Here is a 21,762-nt window from a genome sequence, read left to right as displayed (position 1 = left end):
ACAATTTGAAGATAAGGCATTTGAAGACGAATAAAAGGGGCGAAGATTCAAGATAAGGGGCGAAGCTAGTTGAGAGACTGATTTACTTTGAGACCATGGAGAAAAGATATGAAGATAAGGCACACTGTCTTCGAGTAAAAACTAAGAGGAGAACTTGTGAAAGTGTAAGACAGAAAACCCAAAATACAGTCTACAGAATGCCTTCAATCTACTCCACACAGCCACCCAAATAGTTTAAATATATACATTTTATTTCTTAAATCTACAACTTCTCTTTACTAGTTCCTCTTTGAAGGATTGTCTACATTTTTGGCAAATGAACTTTTTATGTAATTGTAAATAGGATATATTGTTAAAAAATGCACTTAAACTCAAAAATAAGAAAGCAAAGCAAATTAAATTCTTTTTATATTTTCAGAAGTAAAGTAAATGAATCCATAAGTAATATTTAATTATAAGGGTGGCCATAATAGGTAAATCATTTTATATTATTAATTTTGTAACCATCTTGAGGTAAATTTAGTTATCGGAACAAGCATCAAATGCTATACTAAAGTCAAACCTACATTTTATCGAACGAGTATCAAATGCTATTCTAAAGTCAAACCTACATTAAATATGAACTTATATAAATTGTATCAAATGTTATTCTTAAGTCAAACCTACATTAAAGTGAAATCATTGGAATATTGAGCTTAAATTTACTTAACCTTAAATTATAAACCCAACCACTAGATGTAGCTTTATATAATGCTATTTCTTTTTAGGTGGTTGTTCAAATCAGTAGCTGAAATCCTGTATGGACTAAAATGACCCCTAAAGCCGGAAAGACCCCTAAATCCAGTAAGACCCAAGCTGACATTCAAGCCTAGCAGCGGAAAACAAGCTCTGTTTAAGCGGACAACAAGCTAAAGTGTGCCCTGCCTGTAAAGGGGCGGCTTAACACACTATGAAAAAGGTATAGAATATTATACTCTTTTCTATTACAAAGGCCTTTATTTGTTACAAAGATTTTATTAAATATTCAACAATGATATTTAGAATCTACCTACAATAAAGAAGTTTAACTTGAATGACTCTTACAATTGTTTTCTTTGTAGGAGATACAAGATCAGCTAAATTAAAACCTAATGCGAACAAGAACAAGATTACTAAAAAAGGATCATCACAAGGAACCTTCACCAACCCAAACAACGCCACTTGGGGATATTGATCTGTACTATTCAAACCTGGAATCAAACTTCAATCTGATGGAGCAATGTAAGTAATTTTTGCTCATATTCCTAAATAAACAAGTGCAACAGATCATAGTGAATTCTTTGTTGATAACAATAAAGTGAGGCTTCTCAAATCATTAATTAACTTTAATTTGCTTTTATCATTGTATTTTAGCTTTTATTTCTTTTTTATCATTTTATCTTTCTTTTATAAGTGCAATTTGGTCACCCTCTAGTAAAATGTACATAACCTACAACTAATATTATCTTTTTTATTGTAGGTTATTTGTAACCGGATTACCGCGTGTATAAAACTGCTCTCATATTTCCAGACTACAAACATAAAAAAAGCTGATAAAAATAAAATGATCAGCCCACAGTAAAGGATAAAATTAACAAGACCTAGTGTACGGAGCCCACAAAAGCCAAGGTGAGCCGTCCGCTACAATCCCCGGATAAGTTTGGGAGAGAAATACAAAAATAAAGTGTATTGAAAACATCAGCTGATCTATTAGGTATTAAATTATCAAGAAAAACAAAATTTGAAAATTGGACCAAAAACACCTAAGATAAGTAAAAAATATATGAAAAATCGAAAATAAAAGCTGTTTGTCATCTACAGACATAAAATTCCTGCAAATAATGGGAAGTTTAATTTAAATGCAGTAGAGGAAAAAAAGAATTTTGTGCAGAATATACACCCCGGCTATGTATATCAGCATAATCAAGACTACTTCATTGAAAAAGAACATAGATTTAAACATTGTGTTTAATGATGTAAATGAAGTTAATCACAAGGGGTAGTTAATTTAAGCTATGCTGAACTTTGACTTTTGAAGTTATGATTAAATTAAAAAAACAAGAGTTTATGCAGAAGTGATGTACTACCCATCTAATTGTGGTGTGCAAACACTTCCGCTTAGTATCGCAACTGCCTTAAGTTTTATATCATATGTGTATCGAAGAAAATCGCTAACAGCTAGACCGATATGGTTCTCCTTTACATAGAAGCATAAAATCACAGCCCTCCCAAGAGAAATCCTACCTTGATAAAAATGAACGCCCACAAAATTGATCATATTTATTCTAAAACTAAGAATTAAAGTGAGGGGTCGAAAATTACCCTTCTCATACCCCCCCCCCCCCCCCCCTACTCGTGAATGCCACTAGGGTGTAGAAGATAAAACATTATCATATTGGTTTGAAAAATGGATGAGTTTAATTACAGCCAGATCAATAAAGAAGCAGTTAGTGCTATATTAATAATTTAAAGAACTTTTCCAAAAGGAAAAAAATGTTTTTTGTAGGAGTGATATTTCACAGGGAGTAAGGGAGGGGACAATGGGCAATTAATTCAATATAAGAGTTATCAAAGAAAGGGCATGAAATCCAGTTTAATCCAATAAATTTGTAGGAAATTGGGATTGTTAATTGAATAATAGATTTCCATAGCGTCATGTAGAGTGTAATCACAACTTGTTTTTGATAAAATATATTGTGGTTTAATGGTGTGATTTTTATATTACAAGATTATTGGACCCGGCCAGCTGCTAGCAAGAATATGACTGCCCCTTTTTATTCTGTTTATTTCCCTTGCCACTTGTCCCCACCTCCCTTCTCCCTTCTCCCCGTCTGCTACATTCCAAACTAACACAACGAGTAGTTATTTCCCTTGCCCCCACTTCCCTTATTTCTTCTCCACGTCTGCAGTATTCAAAACATACACAACGAGTAGCGGCATTTCATGCGCAAGTACCCAAACTCAGTCAGAAACTGCTAAATTCTTGCACATTCCCTTTAAGCCAGTACCCAAAGTCTGAGACTCCTATAAATTGAATATTCGATCCATTGTCCCCTCCCTTACTTCCCGGATATTTCAGCTCTCCAGTTTATCTATTTCTGTCAATTGAGTGTTAAGGAGAGCTTGATAGAAGTATAAATTGCAGGGATCGGAAGCCGCGCGTAAGCCGCGTGTAAGCCTCAGTGAAATCTTCATGTTATCACTATAAAATTCAGCTGGATGTATAAAACTGCTCTTTAGCAGACAATCCTTCTTTCTGAAATTTTTTTTTATGCTCACAAGCAGGTATAAAACTGAGGCTTATGCGCGGCTGAGGCGCGGCTTCCGAACCCTGATAAATTGTACAGTAACAAAGTTTGATTAAAAATACAAACATTAATTAAAAATAGGAACAAGGAATTTAGAAAACAATGATGACAACAACCATAACAAATAGCGTAGCATTACTGCAGACAGACGGACCAAAAACATCAGCCGTCTCTCTTGAACAGCAACAGAGTAATTGCAATTAGCGTTGAGGACTGCAGGACGGACGGACAAAGTACATCATAGAGTAGCTGCGCTACAAAAATCTACCTTTTCAGTATGAATTTCATCTTCTTCTGCTTCCTCTCCGAAACTTAGCAAGCTAAAGTTTTTAGTTGCCTGTTCAACAAAAATCATATCAATTGATTTCATTTAAAAGATTTTTTTAAAATTCATATTATTATATGTTCATGTAGGGGGTTTATCTTATCCTTAAAAATGGTACCTAGGCTTTTTTGTCTAAAACTTAAGATCTTAATAACAACTGAACTGATAGGGTTCTCTATTTTAGGTAAGCTTCACATAGGTCTTGTGTTTCTAAATATACCAGAAAGTAGAAATCTTATTTTAGAAATAAATCTACTTAAAAGGTACAAAATACTGCTAAAAACATTTCATACACACTTTTTAAATTCTTTCAGCTTATAAAATGAGCCGTTGTTTACATAGATACTATTAACATCTGAAAGAAATTAGATGTATTTCTTTACTAAGAGTCATGCCAGGTCTTATTTTTTTTTCATATTCCTATTGGCTAGGTCGCAAAACGAGAAAACACAGATTATTTTGACTAACATGTATTTAAATAGGTAAAAGATACCTACTGAACTTAATACCTAATGATATTTTGATGTCCATTCCTAATTAATTTTGAGTTCCAAATTTTTAAGTTTTTGCCCTTATCTTTCTTCAGACAATGTCTAAATGAATCTTGAGTAAATTCACTAAACAAGTTGCTATGATTAATTTTCCTTCATTTTAGATTTCTTCTTATTACCCTCATCTGTTTTCTCCATCTCAATCTTGGCTCTAAAAAACAAAAAATTTAATTTTTCTATCACATACAAAATACAAATAATTGTCCATTATGGCTTCGAAACCGAGATATATCCGCTGGATTAGAACCGGTTCTCAGCCATAATGAAAAATCATGTATGGCATCGAATTACTGGCAATTTTCCACGAATATTAACATAAAGTCATAAATTGATATACATTACTATTATTATCTACATTAGGTATGTACTAAGTATTGTTTTCAAAAATCCTTTTTGAAATAAAAAGACAGAAATATAAAACTTTGTTATTAATTGCTTTGTTTAAGTCGAACATTTCTATATAACACCTTTTTTTATTTTGGACTAAATCAAAGTTGAGATAACATAAGAAAAGGAACCTAAAGGTTAACAGATGATAACTTAATGAGGGGGGGGGGGGGGGGGCAAAGGCTGTTTATTACACTAGTCCCCAAAATTTTATGATAAAGTTATCTTTTTCGTTGGCTTAACACCTTTGGGGCCTTTATTAATTTTTGATTGCTTGGTTGATTTAGTTGAGTGTTCAAGCGTTTCAACCACTTGTTGTAATCTACAGAGAGTGGAATTTTGTGTATCACAAAGAAGATTGAGTACTTTTTCTTCTTTGGTGTATCATCATTGGAGATGTACATTCAGATCCCTGAAAGATTCAAATTTATTTACCTGGGTTCAATATCAGGGAAAGGGTTGACTAAAACTTTGGTTTTAAGAATTTTGTGAGGATATTTGGGTCTGTCTCCGTCCTCAATAACTCCTTGGCCAAGTCTGATCATGTTGTAAATGGTATCACCAGCAACCTTAATTAGGTGTAAATGGTATCACCAGCAACCTTTGTTTGATAAAATCTACCTATCCTTATACTAAAGTAACAGGATGTTTGTGTTTGTGTGTTTGTTTGTACCGATGGATCTCGCTAACCGATGAACCGATCGGATTATCCTTAACAGGGTAGCTTCTCATAAGTCCCGGGAAGGTTTATAACTATTTTCTTGGGGGCTGGGACACCCTCAACCCCCCCCCAAAAAAAAAAAAATTAAAAATTTCCCCCCCCCCCAAAAAAAAACAAAAAATTTTCCAGCCCCTAATAATTTTTTTTTTACTTTTTAAAAAAAATCTTAAATAAGAAATTGGGTTATCAAATTCGACTCCCCCTCCTCAAGTGGTAGGTAATAATAGCACAAAACCTTTCCAACCTTAAATCTGAAAATTAAATAGCATACAGCCATCACGGGACCTATGCGAAGCTTAGCTTAAAATTTAAAAAAAAACTATCAGTTCAGTTATTATTGAGATCTTCAGCTTCAGATAAAAAAAAACCTTACTACTTTATATAATAGGAAACGACATTAGTGCTTGGCACCTAATAATCACGCATTGTAATTAAATTATGTGTAAAAAAGACTTTTAAAATTTGACTTTTCTCACACAAAAACACAATAAGTAGTTGAGAGAAAACAATCCTTTTTGCAACAAAAGAACATTATGGATGGATCCAAAGGCTTGGTAATAATTTGACTTCGTTCGTCGAGGTTTTTAAGAAATAAATGTTAAATGTATAAATTTTACCTTTCCTAAGATTGTATGTTTGTTTTGAAGTTCTTTAGTTGCTGCCAAGGTGAAGAAAAATTGTGATCCATTGTCATCCTGAGAAAAACAAAAAATATTATAATGCATATTATTCACACATCTGATTTAATCTACATTTGTTTATTGCATTTAATTTTTGCTTTTTCTATTAGACATAGCTGAGAGTGAGAAGTATTTAATTGAAGGTGGGCCGGCCGCTAAGTTATTATTTCTAATAAAACAATCATTAATAACAATTTAAATTAATGACTTGCCTTTCCCGCATTTGCCATGGCCACAAGCCCACGCCGCACAAACCTCAGCCTGCTGTGGAACTCATCTCTGAAGGGCTTACCCCATATGGACTCGCCACCTAAGAAATATTTATGTTTTTGTTTATGAATGAAATGGATAAAAACAAACGTAGATATTATGACAGGGGATAAATAGTCGTCAATCTAGATTGCTAACATAGAGTTTTTTATTGGTCAGTTTGTTCATCCAGTAGAAGTGGAGGGGATGACGTAAAAGGGGTGGATGGGGGGCTTGTTTTTTTAGCCAGCTGCAATTATCACTTTATCAGAAAAAGTACATGAAAATCTGATGCAACATCCAAGTAATAATATATAGTGTTTACTGTTTACCTTCCCCAGAATTGGTTGGATCTCCTCCTTGCACAATGAAATCAGGTACTACACGGAAAAATTTTGTCTTGTCATAATATCCTTCCATACACAGTTGCACAAAATTTCTGCACGCCTGAATTTAAAACAAAAAATGCTTCGATCATTGATTAAGAGGGGGGGGGGGGAGTTTCGACACATTTGCGTAAACAGTGAGTATAGGTTTTTCTTTGGACTGAGAGGATAGGTTATTAGAGATAAAATCATTCTTATATGATAAATTTTCCCAAGTTTTAAGATTTTTTGGATAGGCCTCCAGGTTCAAGAGCTGCAGGCCTCCAGGTGGTCTCTGGACAGGTAAAAACCGAAATAAATTTTTTTTTTGAAAAGTTAGAGGTCATTTTATATAACAAAATATGCATATTTTTAAATATTATTTACATATTTGAACAAAAAAGATGCATATTTTGTTTAATAAGTTGACTTCTATCTCTAAAAAAAAATATTTTTATTTTTACCTGTCCAGAGACCAGCTGGAGGCCTACAGCTCCTGAACCTGGAGGCCTGCAGCTCCTGAACCTGGAGGCCTACCCAAAAAATCTTAAAACTTGGTAAAATTCATCATATAAGAATGATGTTATCTTTAATAACCTATCCTTTCAGTCCAAAGATAAAGCCTATACTCATTGTTTACGCAAATGTGTCAAAACTTCCTCCCCTCTTGAAATAGATGGTGTTAGTTTTTAAAAGCGGTTAGATTGCTTCTTTGACAGAGCTCGATGTAGCTTTTTTTCAGGTGATAATGATAATTAAGTTAAAAATATTATGTCTGATTAAAAATGGTTGAAACTCATCCATATACACGATTATATTATATTTTTGTAAAATTGCTACGACATTACACATTTGAATGTTAAAAACTGTGAACAATTTCTTGAAACTTTCTGCTTTTCATTAACATATTCAAATTTTACTATTACAATTAGTACTAGTGCGAGTGATAATATTATTATTGCAAGACATGACACCCAGACTAGAAACATGCAAATATTTTGGAGTAGCATCGCTGCTAAAAACAATAATATTTTACCTTTGGACATTCTTTGGACCAGAGCTCAATATCAATTTCTCCTGGATTTCAACATTATTGTTAATAAATGTGTCATTATAAAAGTAATGGAATGTTCATGAAAAAGGCACCAAAGTACTAGCATAATCAATTACTTCATACCCCCTTAAAAATCATCCTAAACCAACACGACAAAAATAAAAATTCGACTAAAGCATACCTACTTCTAAATAATGTATGAAGAAAATGATTTTTTTTACTCCAGTGAATTTATCATACTTGATTAAATTGACATAGAGGTTAACCAAATTCAAATTATACCATACTGCTTGACCATGATCACGTTAAAGATTTTAATTGGAAACACATTTGCATACCTACCTACAATATTTTCAATTTAAGCAATTCACTAGGTAGGTATTTATAAAGGGAGTGGTAGCTTTCGCAGAATTCCGTAATGGTGTGTCTTTTAAGACTTTAAAATAGGAGTAGAACTCTAAGATTTGGCATAGCTGATGCTTTATATGGTACAATATAGAACTGTGAAGTAACGGCGGCAAAACCGCCGCTACCGCCGAAATCCGGTATGTCCCGCCAATTTTTTTTTTGCTTTTTCTCGCTAAATTACACAAACTTGAAACATTTAAGACAAACTTATAGTTTTCTAATAAAGTTGATTATTATAACAACAATCTTTCCTACTGAAGTCTCCAAACAAACTTTGCCCTCTGTTGGGGGCTCTTGGACGTAGATATTACTCATTTTAACTTCTGAAACAGAGAACTCTGTAATATATTATCTTTATAAGGGCGGGGGGGGGGGGGGGGGTGCTTATTAAGTTATGCTTATTATTGAGAAAAAAGGCAAAGGCTCGTAGACTAGGTAGCTATTTTGAACATCACTATAAAAGATGAAATAAGGGGGGTGAAAATTACCCACCCCCCTTCTTTAGAATACATTTTTATTGAATATAATATATGGGAATTTGGCTGATACTATTAACATTTGGTGGTTAAGTGTTAGTGGTACATAGAGGAACATGAAATAATGCCAAACATTAGCAAAAGGAATAGCACCATAAAAAGAGTGTTATACAAGTTCAGATTTTATATTATTAAGATGTTGAAATAGAGTTGACCTACCTACGTAGTTTTAGTTAAAATTTCCTAGTAAAATACTTTCGTTTTTATTTTAAAAGTTTATTTTTCTGCAATTAAATCATATAGGTACCTAGTAAGTTTTTAAATCCTCTTTATGGCAGGTACTATCCCTTATTTTACTTTAAAGTTAAAGTTTGGTCAAATTGTAGTATAAAATAAAGATTATTATGTATATAAAATTTAGGTAGGCTTTTATATATTGGAGAATTTTTATGGCAAGTGTTACACTATAATTATGTATAATACAGGACTAAAAGTTAGTGCATTACAGATAATGGTTTGTTAACTTACAATTTAATTTTACAAGCAAGCATAAGCTAACGTTATTCATTTACAATTACACATAAGTAGAATATATAATTTCAAATGCCCTATCTTTCTTTCTCTAAAAATATTCCTAAATTTAAGCTCTTTTTTAATGCATAAAATATTTAGGTAGGTATACTTTTACTCTTTCATTATTATTAAAAATTTAAAACCATTTTCAACTCGGTTTAGCTTTTTTTACACATAAAATAGATGATTTTTTCTTGTCAATTATTGCTAATTAGTAATACATGTAGTTAATAGGTAATAATACATTTACTTAAAACTATTAGTAACTTTCCTCAATTAACCAGTTGAGCAAACATAACACCCCTCTTTATATTTTTATAATGTTATATGCTTTATGTGGGTTAGATATTGTGCATTGGAGCCGTTTTAAGTAGAAGTTACCCCTATGGGGGCTAGAAAAAAGTTTTTATGTTAGGAATATGAATAAGAAGGGAGAGGGGGGGGGGGTGGACTGTTATGTGTGATTCACAGGTGAAATTGAGGAATTATACCAACTCTTATCACAGAAAAACAAAGTCTTCAGAATCCGGCTTTGGGTCCGCCCTAGCTTCAACCCCCAATTTGGAGGGAGCGCCGCCTGATGTTGGGGCGTCTTGCTCCATATTCACCCAATCCGTGTCGTCATCCCGGCTCTTGCGTTGTGCACATGATCCTCCAGCGCTTTTCATCTGTATTGTAAACAGTGGATAATGCAGGGTTTGGCCAGAATTTCCACAACTCTTTGAAGGAGAATATGCATCAAGCTTGGGCGTCACATAGGATTCTATTTCATAACACCAGGACTCGAACTCATCTCGTGTGCGCAGATAAAAGCCAATACAACAGCTTGGATCCATTTTAGTAATCAAAAGCTTTCTTGGAACTGAACAGTGAAATGAATCTAGGGGAAAATGTTTATCTTGTAAGGTATCTAATCCTGGTTGAATCCTGTGCGGGTCTAAATGCAATAGATGGTCATCTTGATAACCTATGAAATACAGGGAGTGTGAGGGTTTCCCACCTATCCAGCCAACACAACAAGGCAGGGTTAACAAATTCTTGAGACAATCTCCATAAACAGGATTTAATTTTTCTCCTCCAACTCTTATAGGAATCAATATAAGGACAGACTTCCAGGTTGTTGTTGAATTTTGTTTGGATTGGTGTAAACACCACGAAGTTCCACCTTCTTCAATATCAACAGTAACCTCTTCACTGTAGGAATAATCAAGTTGATCAGAAGTCATAACAGCAAAACCTTCCTGCTCAAACTCACTAGTCTTATCACCAGAACAGATATTAACAACATCTTCTTTGTAAACTGTACAATCTTGAGCCACATACACGGCTAAATCTTCTAAGAATGAATCATTGTTGATAGATTTTTCTGCTGCATAAGCTTGAGTATGATTCAGCCATGCCATTTGCAGGAGGAAAGCAGCTGTCGACGGTCCAAACCAGTTACCAGCAGACCTTCCCAAACCTGTGCTCAACTGCACAAGATTATGGATAGAAAAGGGCGCCATTTTTGGGTTAGATTCTACATCAGAAAATTGTCTGATTATATTCCTGTGCATTGATTCATCTTCACTAAAAAGATTATCCTCACCACCTTTTCTGGATAATGTAACATAATCTGATAAATTTATGGTTTCTTTGGTTGGTTTAGCTTTACTCCACCTCCACTGTCTGCCTTGATAGTGAAGCTTGAGTGCCTGTGCCATCAACATTTGTGCAGATCTGAGCATACAACCCCATCCTGCATCACTTGTCAAGTGGCTTCCTCCAAATACAGGCAAGTCTTTCCTACAATAATGAATGCATTTATTTCTTGGTAAAAAAAAAAGAAAATTGTAGATAAATTAAACCACATATCAAAACCTTTTACATTGGAAAAATTCAATTGTCCTTCAATAGTTTTGGATGATTCTTATTATTGAACCTCACATTCTTAATGATTGGTTTCATATTTCAAGAAGGGTTACAAAAACCATTACTTGTCTTTACATGATTGTATATAATCCTTTAAGTTTGGAACATAAATTTTCCATGGGTAAGTAGGAAGCTAGGTATCAGAAAAATTTGCTCAAAAAGAATTGCGATAAAAAAAGTAAATGCATTTATTCCTGTAAGTAAACCAGATTCTGGACTTGAAATCTTGATGGAAAGCTTGTATTTCTGTATCAGCTGATTCTGATGTACTGGCAGTACTTGAGGCGCCATCTTGTTTCTTGCTGGAGTATGGTATGCCCAATAACCAGACAGGGCTCTTGTCAGAGAAGCTAGCCTACAAATATGATAATATAAAGTAGTCTTACGAAAACTCCTAGCAACTGCTGGTAAATACTTTTCAGGGAAGGGTACCAACTATACCTATATAATTTATTGCAAAGTAGTTGGATGTTAGGAAACCCCATCTGGATTTACAAGGATATGAGACAATTTTTTTATGTTGGTAAATGTTGGAAGCAGATTCTAGTGTTTTAAATCATATTAAAGAAATATAATTTGTACCTTCAAATACGATTAATAAAAAGGACATATAAAGCGAAGTACAAAAATCTAGTCTTCAGATTTAAAGAGAAGGTACTCAACTTTCACAGAAAATTCAACAGTTTATTGTATAGCAAAAAAAAATCCCAATTTTTTTTTATAATATTTCAAAGTCCCACCGAGCATTTTCATGTAACAATAAAATGCACTCGTATATATTCATTGACGATAGGAATCTTCACAAAATTTCAGATGTCTATCTTTGCTAGTTGGTGAGATAATAAAGGTTTTACCCATAGCCTTCAGTACGGGTGGACAATTTGAGTTATAAAGTAGCTTCGCTACTAAAATAATATTTTTTTAAAACTACCTTTGTTTGAAATATATTCTTGCTGTATCTGACATTATTCCAGGCAGCCTAACATTACATTAAAGATATAAAAATAAGGTAATATGTAATTATAATAGAGCTAAAAATGAAATATATTTTTGAATTTTAAATCAAAACCCTAAAATTACCACAAAGAAAATCTTCTAAAACAATATTCTAACTTTCTTAATAGAATAAAATATCGAAATCTCATAAAATCAATGCAAATTTAAATACGTAATCATAAGAAAATAAAAAAATGATTAAATCTCAAGATAATGATACATTTCTCTACTAAAATGACCTTAAAGACGAAATGAACTATTTCTGCATTTTGTATATCAATAACTGATAACAAAAAATGGTGCAAAATTACTTTTTTTTCTAGCGGTCAAGTTAGGTATTTATTCAGGTGCAAATGTTAACATTGTATGTTAATATGTCCTATTTGTAGATGACCCTGGAACCAACCCCACAATGCCAAGCCACATGTCTTCAAGTTTTATAGTTTACCTATTATTAAATAAATATCTATTTCTCGTATGTTTTATGATTATTGCTATTAAAGAAAATATAATTTTATGTTTAAATTGTATTTTATTTATTGCAGATTTTTATATTGTTGTTTTGTTTTCTTAATCGAGGTTTTGAATTTATGTTTTGTTTTTCATAATAGAAAATGTGTGGACAAGGGTTCGAGTCCTAGATTATTGCTGCTACACAGAATGATAGGGTTTCATACCCAGGTGCGTAAAAGTACGGTCACAACGTGTTTTAACAATGCTACCAGAGCGTAGCTGTCTTCTTTTTTAAAAAAGGCAGAATAAGATCTACGGAAACTGTGTACAGCAGAAGTCTAGCATTCAAACCTTCCACACAGGCGGTGTGTCTTTTCCTCATAAAAAGACAGAAGAAATTAGCTTTTTTTATGAAGCCTAGCTTTAAAGGTATTAGTAAAGGGCAACTTTGTTTTCCTTCAAGCGGTGTGTGAATATTCTACTCTCATAACAGGATATTTAGCTAAGAAAATTAAGTCCTATGTCCGAAAATACCTCAAATTGCGGTGCAATCTTTCATAGATTTGGGGCTCAATTATAAGCGGTGTCAAATATTTCTTTAGCCAAACTAATATTAACACATTAACAGGTGCAACCTAATTCTCATGTTAGGTTGGAATTCATAAATCCTCGATGGTGGCACTTTTAAATTGGTGTAATAGAAAACAACCTTCACAGTAAAAATAAAAAATGTTGGGGTAAATCAAGTAAAAAAAGGGGAGGTCAATATTTAGATGTCAAATTCAGAAGAAGAAGAATACAGTGACACTCTACAAGAAGCTGGGAGACAGGTAAACCAGCTACAAGAAGCTGGGAGACAGGTAAACCAGCCAAATTCCGTAATGGCTGAATTAAAAATAGGCCTAGAAGTGCCTAAGATGGCAGATTTCGATAATTACGAATGCTATAAGGATATGGTTGAACTATGGAAAGCAACCACCGACCATCCTAAAAATAAATTAGGAGCCTATCTCGTAACAGGCATCCCTAATAATCACAAAGTTTTTGGCAAAAACTTGCAAGAAAGTATCCTTCTTAAGATACGCCCCGCTACCCTCGCCACAGACCCTACTAGTATTGATAAGGTCATTGAATACCTAGATGGCTTATTAGGTAAAACTCTCAGATCTTACCAAATGCAATTATATTCAAAAATTCATTTCATACGTCGAGTCCCACCCCAAAACATTGCGGATTATATAAGGGAATTTGATTTGCATGCTACAAAATGCAAAAATAAAAACATTGATATTAACTCTAATATCAAAACTTTCATTCTCTTATTGGGAGCAGGGTTGACAGCTCTACAACATGAAATCCTGAAAGGGGTTATAGACGCTGCATCCGACGACGAATTGTACACTAAAGTTAAAGAAAAATTAGTAGGAATGCTTACGGACAGCTGGGGTACAGAAAATCAGAACCAAAACAAAGATATGTCGGACGCGTTTTTTGCAGAAAACGAAGAGGCATTTCTAACATGGCAAACCCGGAAAAAGCAATTTCAAAAGAAAGGACAATTTAAAAAGTCGTCGTCCGCACCGAAACAACATAATTCATTCCCTGTTAGCAATAACGACAATAATCCTAAAGATTATCACGGTCGCGTATATAAATGCCGGGAATGTGGCTCTTTTAAGCATCTATACAGAGAATGCCCCCATGTAAAAGGGAGAACTAATCATAAGAAAAAGGAAGCCTATGTAACTGAGCCAAATGAAGGGGAAGAGGGATTTATTACCGAACCCGAATCAGATGAGGACAAATCTGTCCAAAAGGTTTTCCTTACCTTTGATAAAAAAGAGCTAAATAGGTTTACAGCTGAGACCTTGAACTCAGCCGCCCTGGACACTTGCTGTACCAGCAGTGTCGCAGGAGAAAAGTGGATGGAGATATATCTCAATGCCATTCCAGAGCATTTAAAGGACAGAATAAAGGGACCCTTTTCAACGGGAACCGAATTCACCTTTGGGAATAACCAATCCCTTATCTCAGGAAAAGCATACAAAGTGCCTATTATTATAGGACAAGAGCTTTATGACATAATTATTGATGTCATTCCAAGTGACATACCCCTTCTTCTTTCAAAGAGTCACATGAAAAAGATAGGGATTACCCTTAACATGGCAGACGATACAGCCACTGCCAATGGAAGACCTCTCAAGGTCAGCACCACCTCGGCTGGACACTTCATAGTCAGCCTACTTGGTGATAATGATAAAGAAGACACCATGCTTATTCAAGAAGTAATGGCAGCTGATCTCATATCAGCCAATGACAAGCAAGTATACAAAATGCTTGACAAAGTCCACCGACAGTTAGGACATAGACCACAGAGAGTATTCATAGAAACTCTCAAGTCAGCAGGACAATGGAGAGATTCTTTCCGCGATATGGTCGAGAAGATCATAAATGGCTGTGAAGGATGTCTCTTGAGGAAGAGAAATCCCGACAGACCTGTTGTCGCCCTCTGTCCTTCCAATGACTTTAACCAAGTGGTTGGCCTAGATCTCAAGATCTTAAAGGGAAAACCCATCTTATACATGGTAGATACCTTCACTAGGTACACTCTAGGTACCTACATAAAATCTAAAGATCCTGAAGAAGTGGTGAGAGGAATAATGAGAATCTGGATAAGATATTTTGGAAAGATGAAAGAGTTGATCTTTGATAATGGTGGAGAATTCTCCAATAATCTGATGATGGAAGTCTGTAGCCAACTAGACATCAAGATACATACGACCGGTAGCTCATCACCTTAGCAAAACGGAACAACAGAAAAAGCTCACTCAATTGTTGACGACATTCATGAATCTGTAATGATTGAGTTTCCAGAATTAGATGCTGAAACGGCCTTAGCTTGGGCCTGTAATGCCAAAAATTCCCTGTCAAATGTCTATGGCTTCACCCCACATGAATTAGTGTTCGGTAGAAAACCACACCTGACAGACATAGTAGAAGCTCCACCAACAGCGCATGAAATCAAGACCCATTGTCAAGTATTCGAAGAGAATATGAAAGCAATGACAGAAACCAGAAGCGCTTTTATGAAGTCACAGAACAGTGAAAAGCTGAAGATTGCATTGAGATCAAAGATGAGAACAGTAGAATACATCTACCAACCTGGCGACTGGGTTTACTACAGAAGAGAGAAGGATGGCAGATGGATGGGTCCTGGGAAAGTTATGTGGCAAGATAGTAAGGTAATAATGGTTAGACACGGAGGTTATTGTACCAGAACAAGTGCCAACAGACTACTGCCAGTGAAAGAGGAGCTGAGAGTCAGAATCGAAGCAGGAGAAATACCAGGTGCTGACTTATCTACAGATCATCTTGGCAATCCCATACCTAAGGAGAATACTGAAAACAAAGATGCTGAAGCAGTAAAAGACAATGAGACAGACAAGGTCCAGACCAGCATTGCTTTCCAATTTCAAGAAAGGCCAAGTGCAAATGAGCAAACAGTCACTGAAAATAATGACTCAAATCACACTAATGATGATCAAGACAACCTAACTGCAACAGACACAATCACTGAAGACAATCCAACTCAAAACAATGTCACTGAAAACAAAAGAAGAGGTAGACCACCAAAAGCAAGTACTAAAACAACCAAACAACCGCTATTCAAACCTCCAGAAAGAGTACAGATAAGACTCAATGATGAATGGAAATCAGGATTGATTGTCAACAGAGCTGGCAAAGCAACAGCCAAAGCCAGCGAAAACTGGTATAATGTAGAAATGGACGATGGAACCAAATTCTATGACGACATGACCAAATATGAAATTAGACCAATCAATGAAGAAGCACAAACAGTCAACTGGGTTCACCATGAAGTACTTGCCGTAATGGTACCCACGGAAAAGCGAAATTCTCCAGAAGCCCAAGCTGCTAAACTTAAAGAGCTAGAGAAACTCAAAGAATTCAATACCTATACAGTAGTCGAAGACAAAGGGCAAGAAAGGGTGACCACAGTCTGGGTTCTCACAGAAAAAGGGACTGAAACAAGAGCCAGATTGACAGCCAGGGGCTTTCAAGAGACAGCAGAAGTACCCACAGAATCACCAACAATGAATAAATCATCATTAAGGATGTCCTTAGGTATTGCAGCAGCAAAAGGTTGGTCAATAGGTACCACAGACATACGCAGTGCCTTTCTACAAGGTTCTGACCTTGACAGGGAAGTCTTTGTTAAACCCCCCAAAGAGGCACAAATGGAGGGTAAACTCTGGAGACTCAACAAATGTCTTTACGGACTAAAAGACGCTTCCCGGAAATGGTACAACAAAGTTGATAAGAAACTGAGACAGCTGGGATTCACACAATGCAACTATGACTTTGGTTTCTACTATCTAATCAAAGATGGAGTCCTAATAGGATTCATAGGTCTACATGCGGACGACTTCTTGCATTCAGGTAATCAATACTTTAACAAGAAGGTCCTGCCTTTAATTCTGGAGTGTTTCAAAGTTGGTAAAGAGGAGATTGGCAATTTTGTTTACACCGGCTTCCAAATAGCTCAAGACAAAGATGGTATCACTCTTGACCAGAAACACTATGTAGACAACATTACCATTCCCAATCTAGAAGCTGCTAAGCTTGCTAAAGCAGATACTGACCTTAGTGAAGATGAGCTCACTCTACTAAGACAGATGGTTGGAGTAATCAACTGGACGGTAAGGGCTACCCGCCCTGATATCATTTTTGACATGATATACTTGTCCACAAAGTTCAAGAAAGGAAAGGTATCAGGCTTGAAATATGCCAAGAAAGTTCTTTTGAAACTTAAAGATACTGCACAAGTAAGAATACCTGCAATGGATTTGAGCAAAACAGAGATCTACCTATATACCGATGCATCACTAGGAAATCTAAATGAAGCTCTAGACAGTACAGCTGCCTATATCATACTTCTAGTAGAACCAGAATCTGGAAAATGTTTCCCTATAGACTGGAAAGCCAACAAGAACACAAGAATCGTGACCTCCACTCTTGGAGCAGAATGCTTAAGTCTGTACATCGGACTTGATGCAGCTATTGCAACAAGATGGCTACTGTGTGATATGTTCCAAGGCTACAATTTTCCCATAAGAGCCATAATAGATAACAAAGACACCTACGACTCAGTACATTCCAGCACCAATGTGGCGGAGAAGCGGCTGCGCCGGGAAGTAGGGATGATAAAGGAATCTTTGAGGACTGGAGAACTGTCAAGATTAGTATGGTTGAGGGGAGAATACCAGTTAAGTGATTGCCTGACTAAAAAAGGGGCTGATACAGTAAAGCTCAGACAGGTTATCCAATCAGGAATGCTTAGCAGAGAGCAGCTAAATGCAGCTAGCTAAGCCCTAAGTATTAGTCTCCACTAAACAAAAGAAATTGCTTTCCTCTCATAAGAAAGTAAGATTTTATTCTATTTCTAATTGCAAATATAAATAATTCTCATTTTTTATTGTCAAATACACCCATTTCATATTTCTTTTAAAAATCGTTTGTGCGAATTTTTACGTAAAAATCGCTTGTGCGAATTCCCGCTTATTTTCCAGCTGGGATTTCAGAAATAACAACAACAAATACGAATGCTAACAGGGTTAATACCGAACTCATAAGAGAACGCGGCATTCTCCTAATTCTTGCGCGGCGTGAAAATTTGTGTGTCGGCAATTTATTGGTCAAGCTTATTTCATTAAAGCTTACTTTTTTTATCATGTTTTTATATTTTTCAATAGTAATTCTTAGCAATCTGAACTTATCAGTGCAGCGTCACCACATCCCGGTGTTTTTAAAGAAGTAAGTTTGTTTTATTAAAACTTTATAAACCTTACCACACTATCATATAGAACTTTTCTCAATTTTCGTAATTGATATAAAGTTTAATTTACTGTTGCTAATAAGTTAGTAAATAATTCAAGAATCGTGTAAAACACAAAGCCTTTTCAAGAAAGCTTTTTAAAATTATAAAAATATTATTTTTTAATTACGCGATTATAAAATTATACAGTACAAACGTATATTTAATATTTTGCGTCGCACTTCTTATTTCCTGATTTAAGTGCTTTACAGTGCATTTTCATAAAGCACAATGTTTTATTTTCTATACATATATACATCTTTTTGTAATTTTAATACATGTGCATATTTATACTGCATATAAAGATACATAATAAATGGTCATGCTAAAGCCATATGTATTGTAAATATTACGAGGATAAAAGTTTTTTTTCCCTCATCTCTTTAACTATGTCATAAGTTAAAAACAACATCTAAAACATCTCATACTTTTTAGATGTCCTCTGCCATGGATACCCACGAGAACGAGCCCATCACGCACACCATTTTGGCGAGTATCATCATGCCCAGGGCCATCCTTGAAGACCTGAAGGTGGGAGATAACTTCAACTGGATTATCACTGAGAATCCCTCGGTTGAAAGCTTGGAGAAGATCATCCTTCAACTAATGAATAAAAAGGCCAAGCAACACATTACTGTTCTTTCCTACCATGATGTCCTGCTAAACTCTTTTGATCAACAGGAAGTTATGGCGAGTATCCGTAAGATGTTTGAATGCGCGGAATCCTCCGGCATTCACAGATTTTCCGCAGGAGAATTTTTGTTCATTCCAGATCAACAAACAAACTGGCCAGAGATTGCTAGATGCAATAAGATCCTGCGTGACCTTGCTGTTGAGTTTTGTGTACAGCCATTGATGTTGAATAAACCCTTGATGAAAAAACAGGCTGGTTTCGACATCAAAGTTATTGAAGGAAGATTCTGGCAAGAATTTCTGTCCGGTGTTTCATTGGGCACTAATCTCACCATGGAAGCACTGAAGAAAATAGCGGCGGTCATTGTTAAGCACACCACCATAGGTTTGCACAACCGTGAGGTTCTGCTACCTAAGAATGGTCCAGTTCTCCTTACACCTACTCCAATTGGCCTAACCCTGGAGTATAAATCATCGCCTGTTATGATAAACCATTTAGAAGCCAGAGGAATGTTTTGTGACAAGACGCCCAGATCCCTATCCCGTGGGCGAGCCCCCAATAGAGGGAGAGGTAGAGGCACCAAGAGATTATCCACCAGAGGTTCCTCCAACGGTAAACCAAGAAGATCTACAAGTGATTCGAGCGCAGGTCCATCCAGCAGCCTCGCAGAAGATCTTTCTGATCTTGTCTTTCTCACCAACAGAAGGAGCCTCACTGATGCTGAGCTGGAAGCTCAAGATCTACTTCCTTCCGAGCAGGTTAATAGGATCAATAAGGTGTTGAAAGCCTACAAAAGTAAATGTTCTCTTCTCAAGGAAGCTGTGGATAGATGTTCCTTCCTAGAGGACAAGCTGACTGAAAAAGATGCGCAATTTCAGGAGGTTAAAGAAAAGGAGAGAAAATATAATGAAACCATCAGAGACCTGGAGGAGGCTGTTGACAACTGGGAGGTTGCCTACAACCGAAGCGAGGCGACAGAGAGAAAATACAGACGCTGGTACGAGGAGGAGAAGAAAGAGAATGAACAGATCTTAGAAGAACTTACCCAGGCCAAGGACAAGTACAGGAAGTTGAAGGACGGAAAGAAGAATAGAAAAGGACGGAAAGAAAAGCCCAAGAAAAGCGCTCGTAATTAATGTTAACATTGTATGTTAATATGTCCTATTTGTAGATGACCCTGGAACCAACCCCACAATGCCAAGCCACATGTCTTCAAGTTTTATAGTTTACCTATTATTAAATAAATATCTATTTCTCGTATGTTTTATGATTATTGCTATTAAAGAAAATATAATTTTATGTTTAAATTGTATTTTATTTATTGCAGATTTTTATATTGTTGTTTTGTTTTCTTAATCGAGGTTTTGAATTTATGTTTTGTTTTTCATAATAGAAAATGTGTGGACAAGGGTTCGAGTCCTAGATTATTGCTGCTACACAGAATGATAGGGTTTCATACCCAGGTGCGTAAAAGTACGGTCACAACGTGTTTTAACAGCAAATATTTGATCATTATTTAAAAATGTTTAATGCCTGCATTCTGCTTTTGACAGACTCCGGAGCCCCATGCTTCTCTAGGTCAGTGGAGTTTAGATTCATTCTGGCAGAGTCTAAAAATTCAGTGTTTTACATTGGTACTTTGAAATATCCTTTTGCTTTCACACAAACAGCCTGTTGAGCACTTATACCTAGCCCCCCCCCCCCCCCTTTATTTTAAAACTAGTGGCTTCGCCCCTAGCCTCTAGGGGCTTTGCCCCAAGATGTTTAATCAAACCAATTTTTCGTATTTTAGATTTAAAATTTTTTTTTTTTTTGGGGGGAGGGATTTTATTGGGAGAGGGGGGGTAGTCGACCCCAATATTTTAATTTTAGTTTTAAAAAGAAAAAGAAATTTTTTGGGGGGGATTTGGGATGTCCCAACCCCCAAGAAAACAGTTTTAATTATAAACCTTCCCGGGAGAACCCGATCGGTTCAGCGGTTAGTGAGATCCTTCGCTACAAACAAACAGACAGACAGACATCGTTCTACTTTGTATTATAGATGAATTGAAAATAAGAGAAGGGTAGTTTTTATTCATGTGCCTAAACCCTACGGGGCCTGTACTTGCAGAGCACTAACCTTACGGGCCTATCCAGTACCCAATATAAACTAAACTAGCCTATTGAAGAAAAAAAGACGAAAACAATACCCCTCCCCTGATTCATTTTCAATTATCTAAAAAAATTATCTAGAGATGGTAACAGTGCTCGCTCAACAATATAATTTATTTAAAGTATCTTTATAATTTTATAACATTACACGACACTAATGATAAAAAAAATATCCACAACAAGAACACACAGCTTAAAAATACTTTTGTGTGCTTAAAGGTTTTGTTAGATTTATTTTCAAATTTGGCTAATCAACAAGGAAGTTTTAAGACCCATGTTACGGAACTTAGACAGAGAGACCGAGCAGGGAGGGAGGGATTATTGGGCTGTTTATTACAGTTTTAAAAGAACTTTTTCTTAGGGGACTTGCATATAATTTTTACTAGTTGGTTCATTAAGTTAGGTGTCCCAACGTTTCAACCACTAATTGTTATGCTAAAGAAGTGATATTTTTGTGCATCATCATTGGAGAGGTAATGGTAGAACCATTTATCGGCCTAATAAAAAAGTACCATTGTATCATTTCCTGAATTGCTTTCATTTATCTCCAAACTTATCTAAATTTTCATTTCAATACATTTTACAATCAACTAATTTTCATTTTTTTCT

At 35.4% G+C, this 21,762-nt stretch overlaps 3 protein-coding genes across 10 annotated transcripts in view; 1 reads left to right on the top strand and 2 right to left on the bottom strand.

Annotated features, from left to right (window-relative positions):
• Nucleotides 1–8,400, bottom strand: part of LOC145327274 (spliceosome-associated protein CWC27 homolog) — a 19,216-nt gene extending 10,816 nt beyond the window's left edge. Inside the window, exons 1-8 of the mRNA XM_080170874.1 lie at nucleotides 8,320–8,400; nucleotides 7,641–7,683; nucleotides 6,572–6,686; nucleotides 6,203–6,300; nucleotides 5,928–6,005; nucleotides 5,025–5,158; nucleotides 4,298–4,353; nucleotides 3,595–3,665 (exon numbers count right to left, since the gene is read on the bottom strand). Of these exons, the coding sequence (XP_080027000.1) occupies nucleotides 3,595–3,665; nucleotides 4,298–4,353; nucleotides 5,025–5,158; nucleotides 5,928–6,005; nucleotides 6,203–6,300; nucleotides 6,572–6,686; nucleotides 7,641–7,683; nucleotides 8,320–8,381 (657 nt within the window). The 5' untranslated portion in view covers nucleotides 8,382–8,400. The remainder of the gene's footprint in view (nucleotides 1–3,594; nucleotides 3,666–4,297; nucleotides 4,354–5,024; nucleotides 5,159–5,927; nucleotides 6,006–6,202; nucleotides 6,301–6,571; nucleotides 6,687–7,640; nucleotides 7,684–8,319) is intronic.
• Nucleotides 8,388–21,762, bottom strand: LOC145327271 (cysteine protease ATG4D-like). Of its 8 annotated transcripts, none has more exons than XM_080170867.1 (6): nucleotides 21,682–21,762; nucleotides 20,536–20,614; nucleotides 11,958–12,005; nucleotides 11,223–11,381; nucleotides 9,585–10,902; nucleotides 8,388–9,386 (listed from the first exon to the last, which is right to left on the bottom strand). In XM_080170867.1, exons 2-5 carry the CDS (start codon nucleotides 20,599–20,601, stop codon nucleotides 9,616–9,618), a joined length of 1,560 nt encoding a protein of 519 aa, XP_080026993.1. In that variant the 5' UTR covers nucleotides 20,602–20,614; nucleotides 21,682–21,762; the 3' UTR covers nucleotides 8,388–9,386; nucleotides 9,585–9,615. The 8 variants fall into 8 exon arrangements, with proteins under 8 accessions (XP_080026993.1, XP_080026992.1, XP_080026994.1 ...); XM_080170866.1 differs by having other exon boundaries at nucleotides 8,388–9,381; XM_080170868.1 differs by having other exon boundaries at nucleotides 8,388–9,371.
• Nucleotides 12,381–15,419, top strand: LOC145327241 (uncharacterized). Its single transcript, XM_080170825.1, has 2 exons — nucleotides 12,381–13,305; nucleotides 13,336–15,419. Exons 1-2 carry the CDS (start codon nucleotides 13,249–13,251, stop codon nucleotides 15,274–15,276), a joined length of 1,998 nt encoding a protein of 665 aa, XP_080026951.1. The 5' UTR covers nucleotides 12,381–13,248; the 3' UTR covers nucleotides 15,277–15,419.

This window comes from Acartia tonsa, chromosome 8 (genome assembly GCF_053477335.1).
Source record: "Acartia tonsa isolate MP-2025a chromosome 8, ASM5347733v1, whole genome shotgun sequence".
Lineage (NCBI taxonomy): Eukaryota > Metazoa > Arthropoda > Copepoda > Calanoida > Acartiidae > Acartia > Acartia tonsa.
Note: the sequence above shows the minus strand (reverse complement) of the source record. Positions and strands in the feature narration are given on the sequence as shown.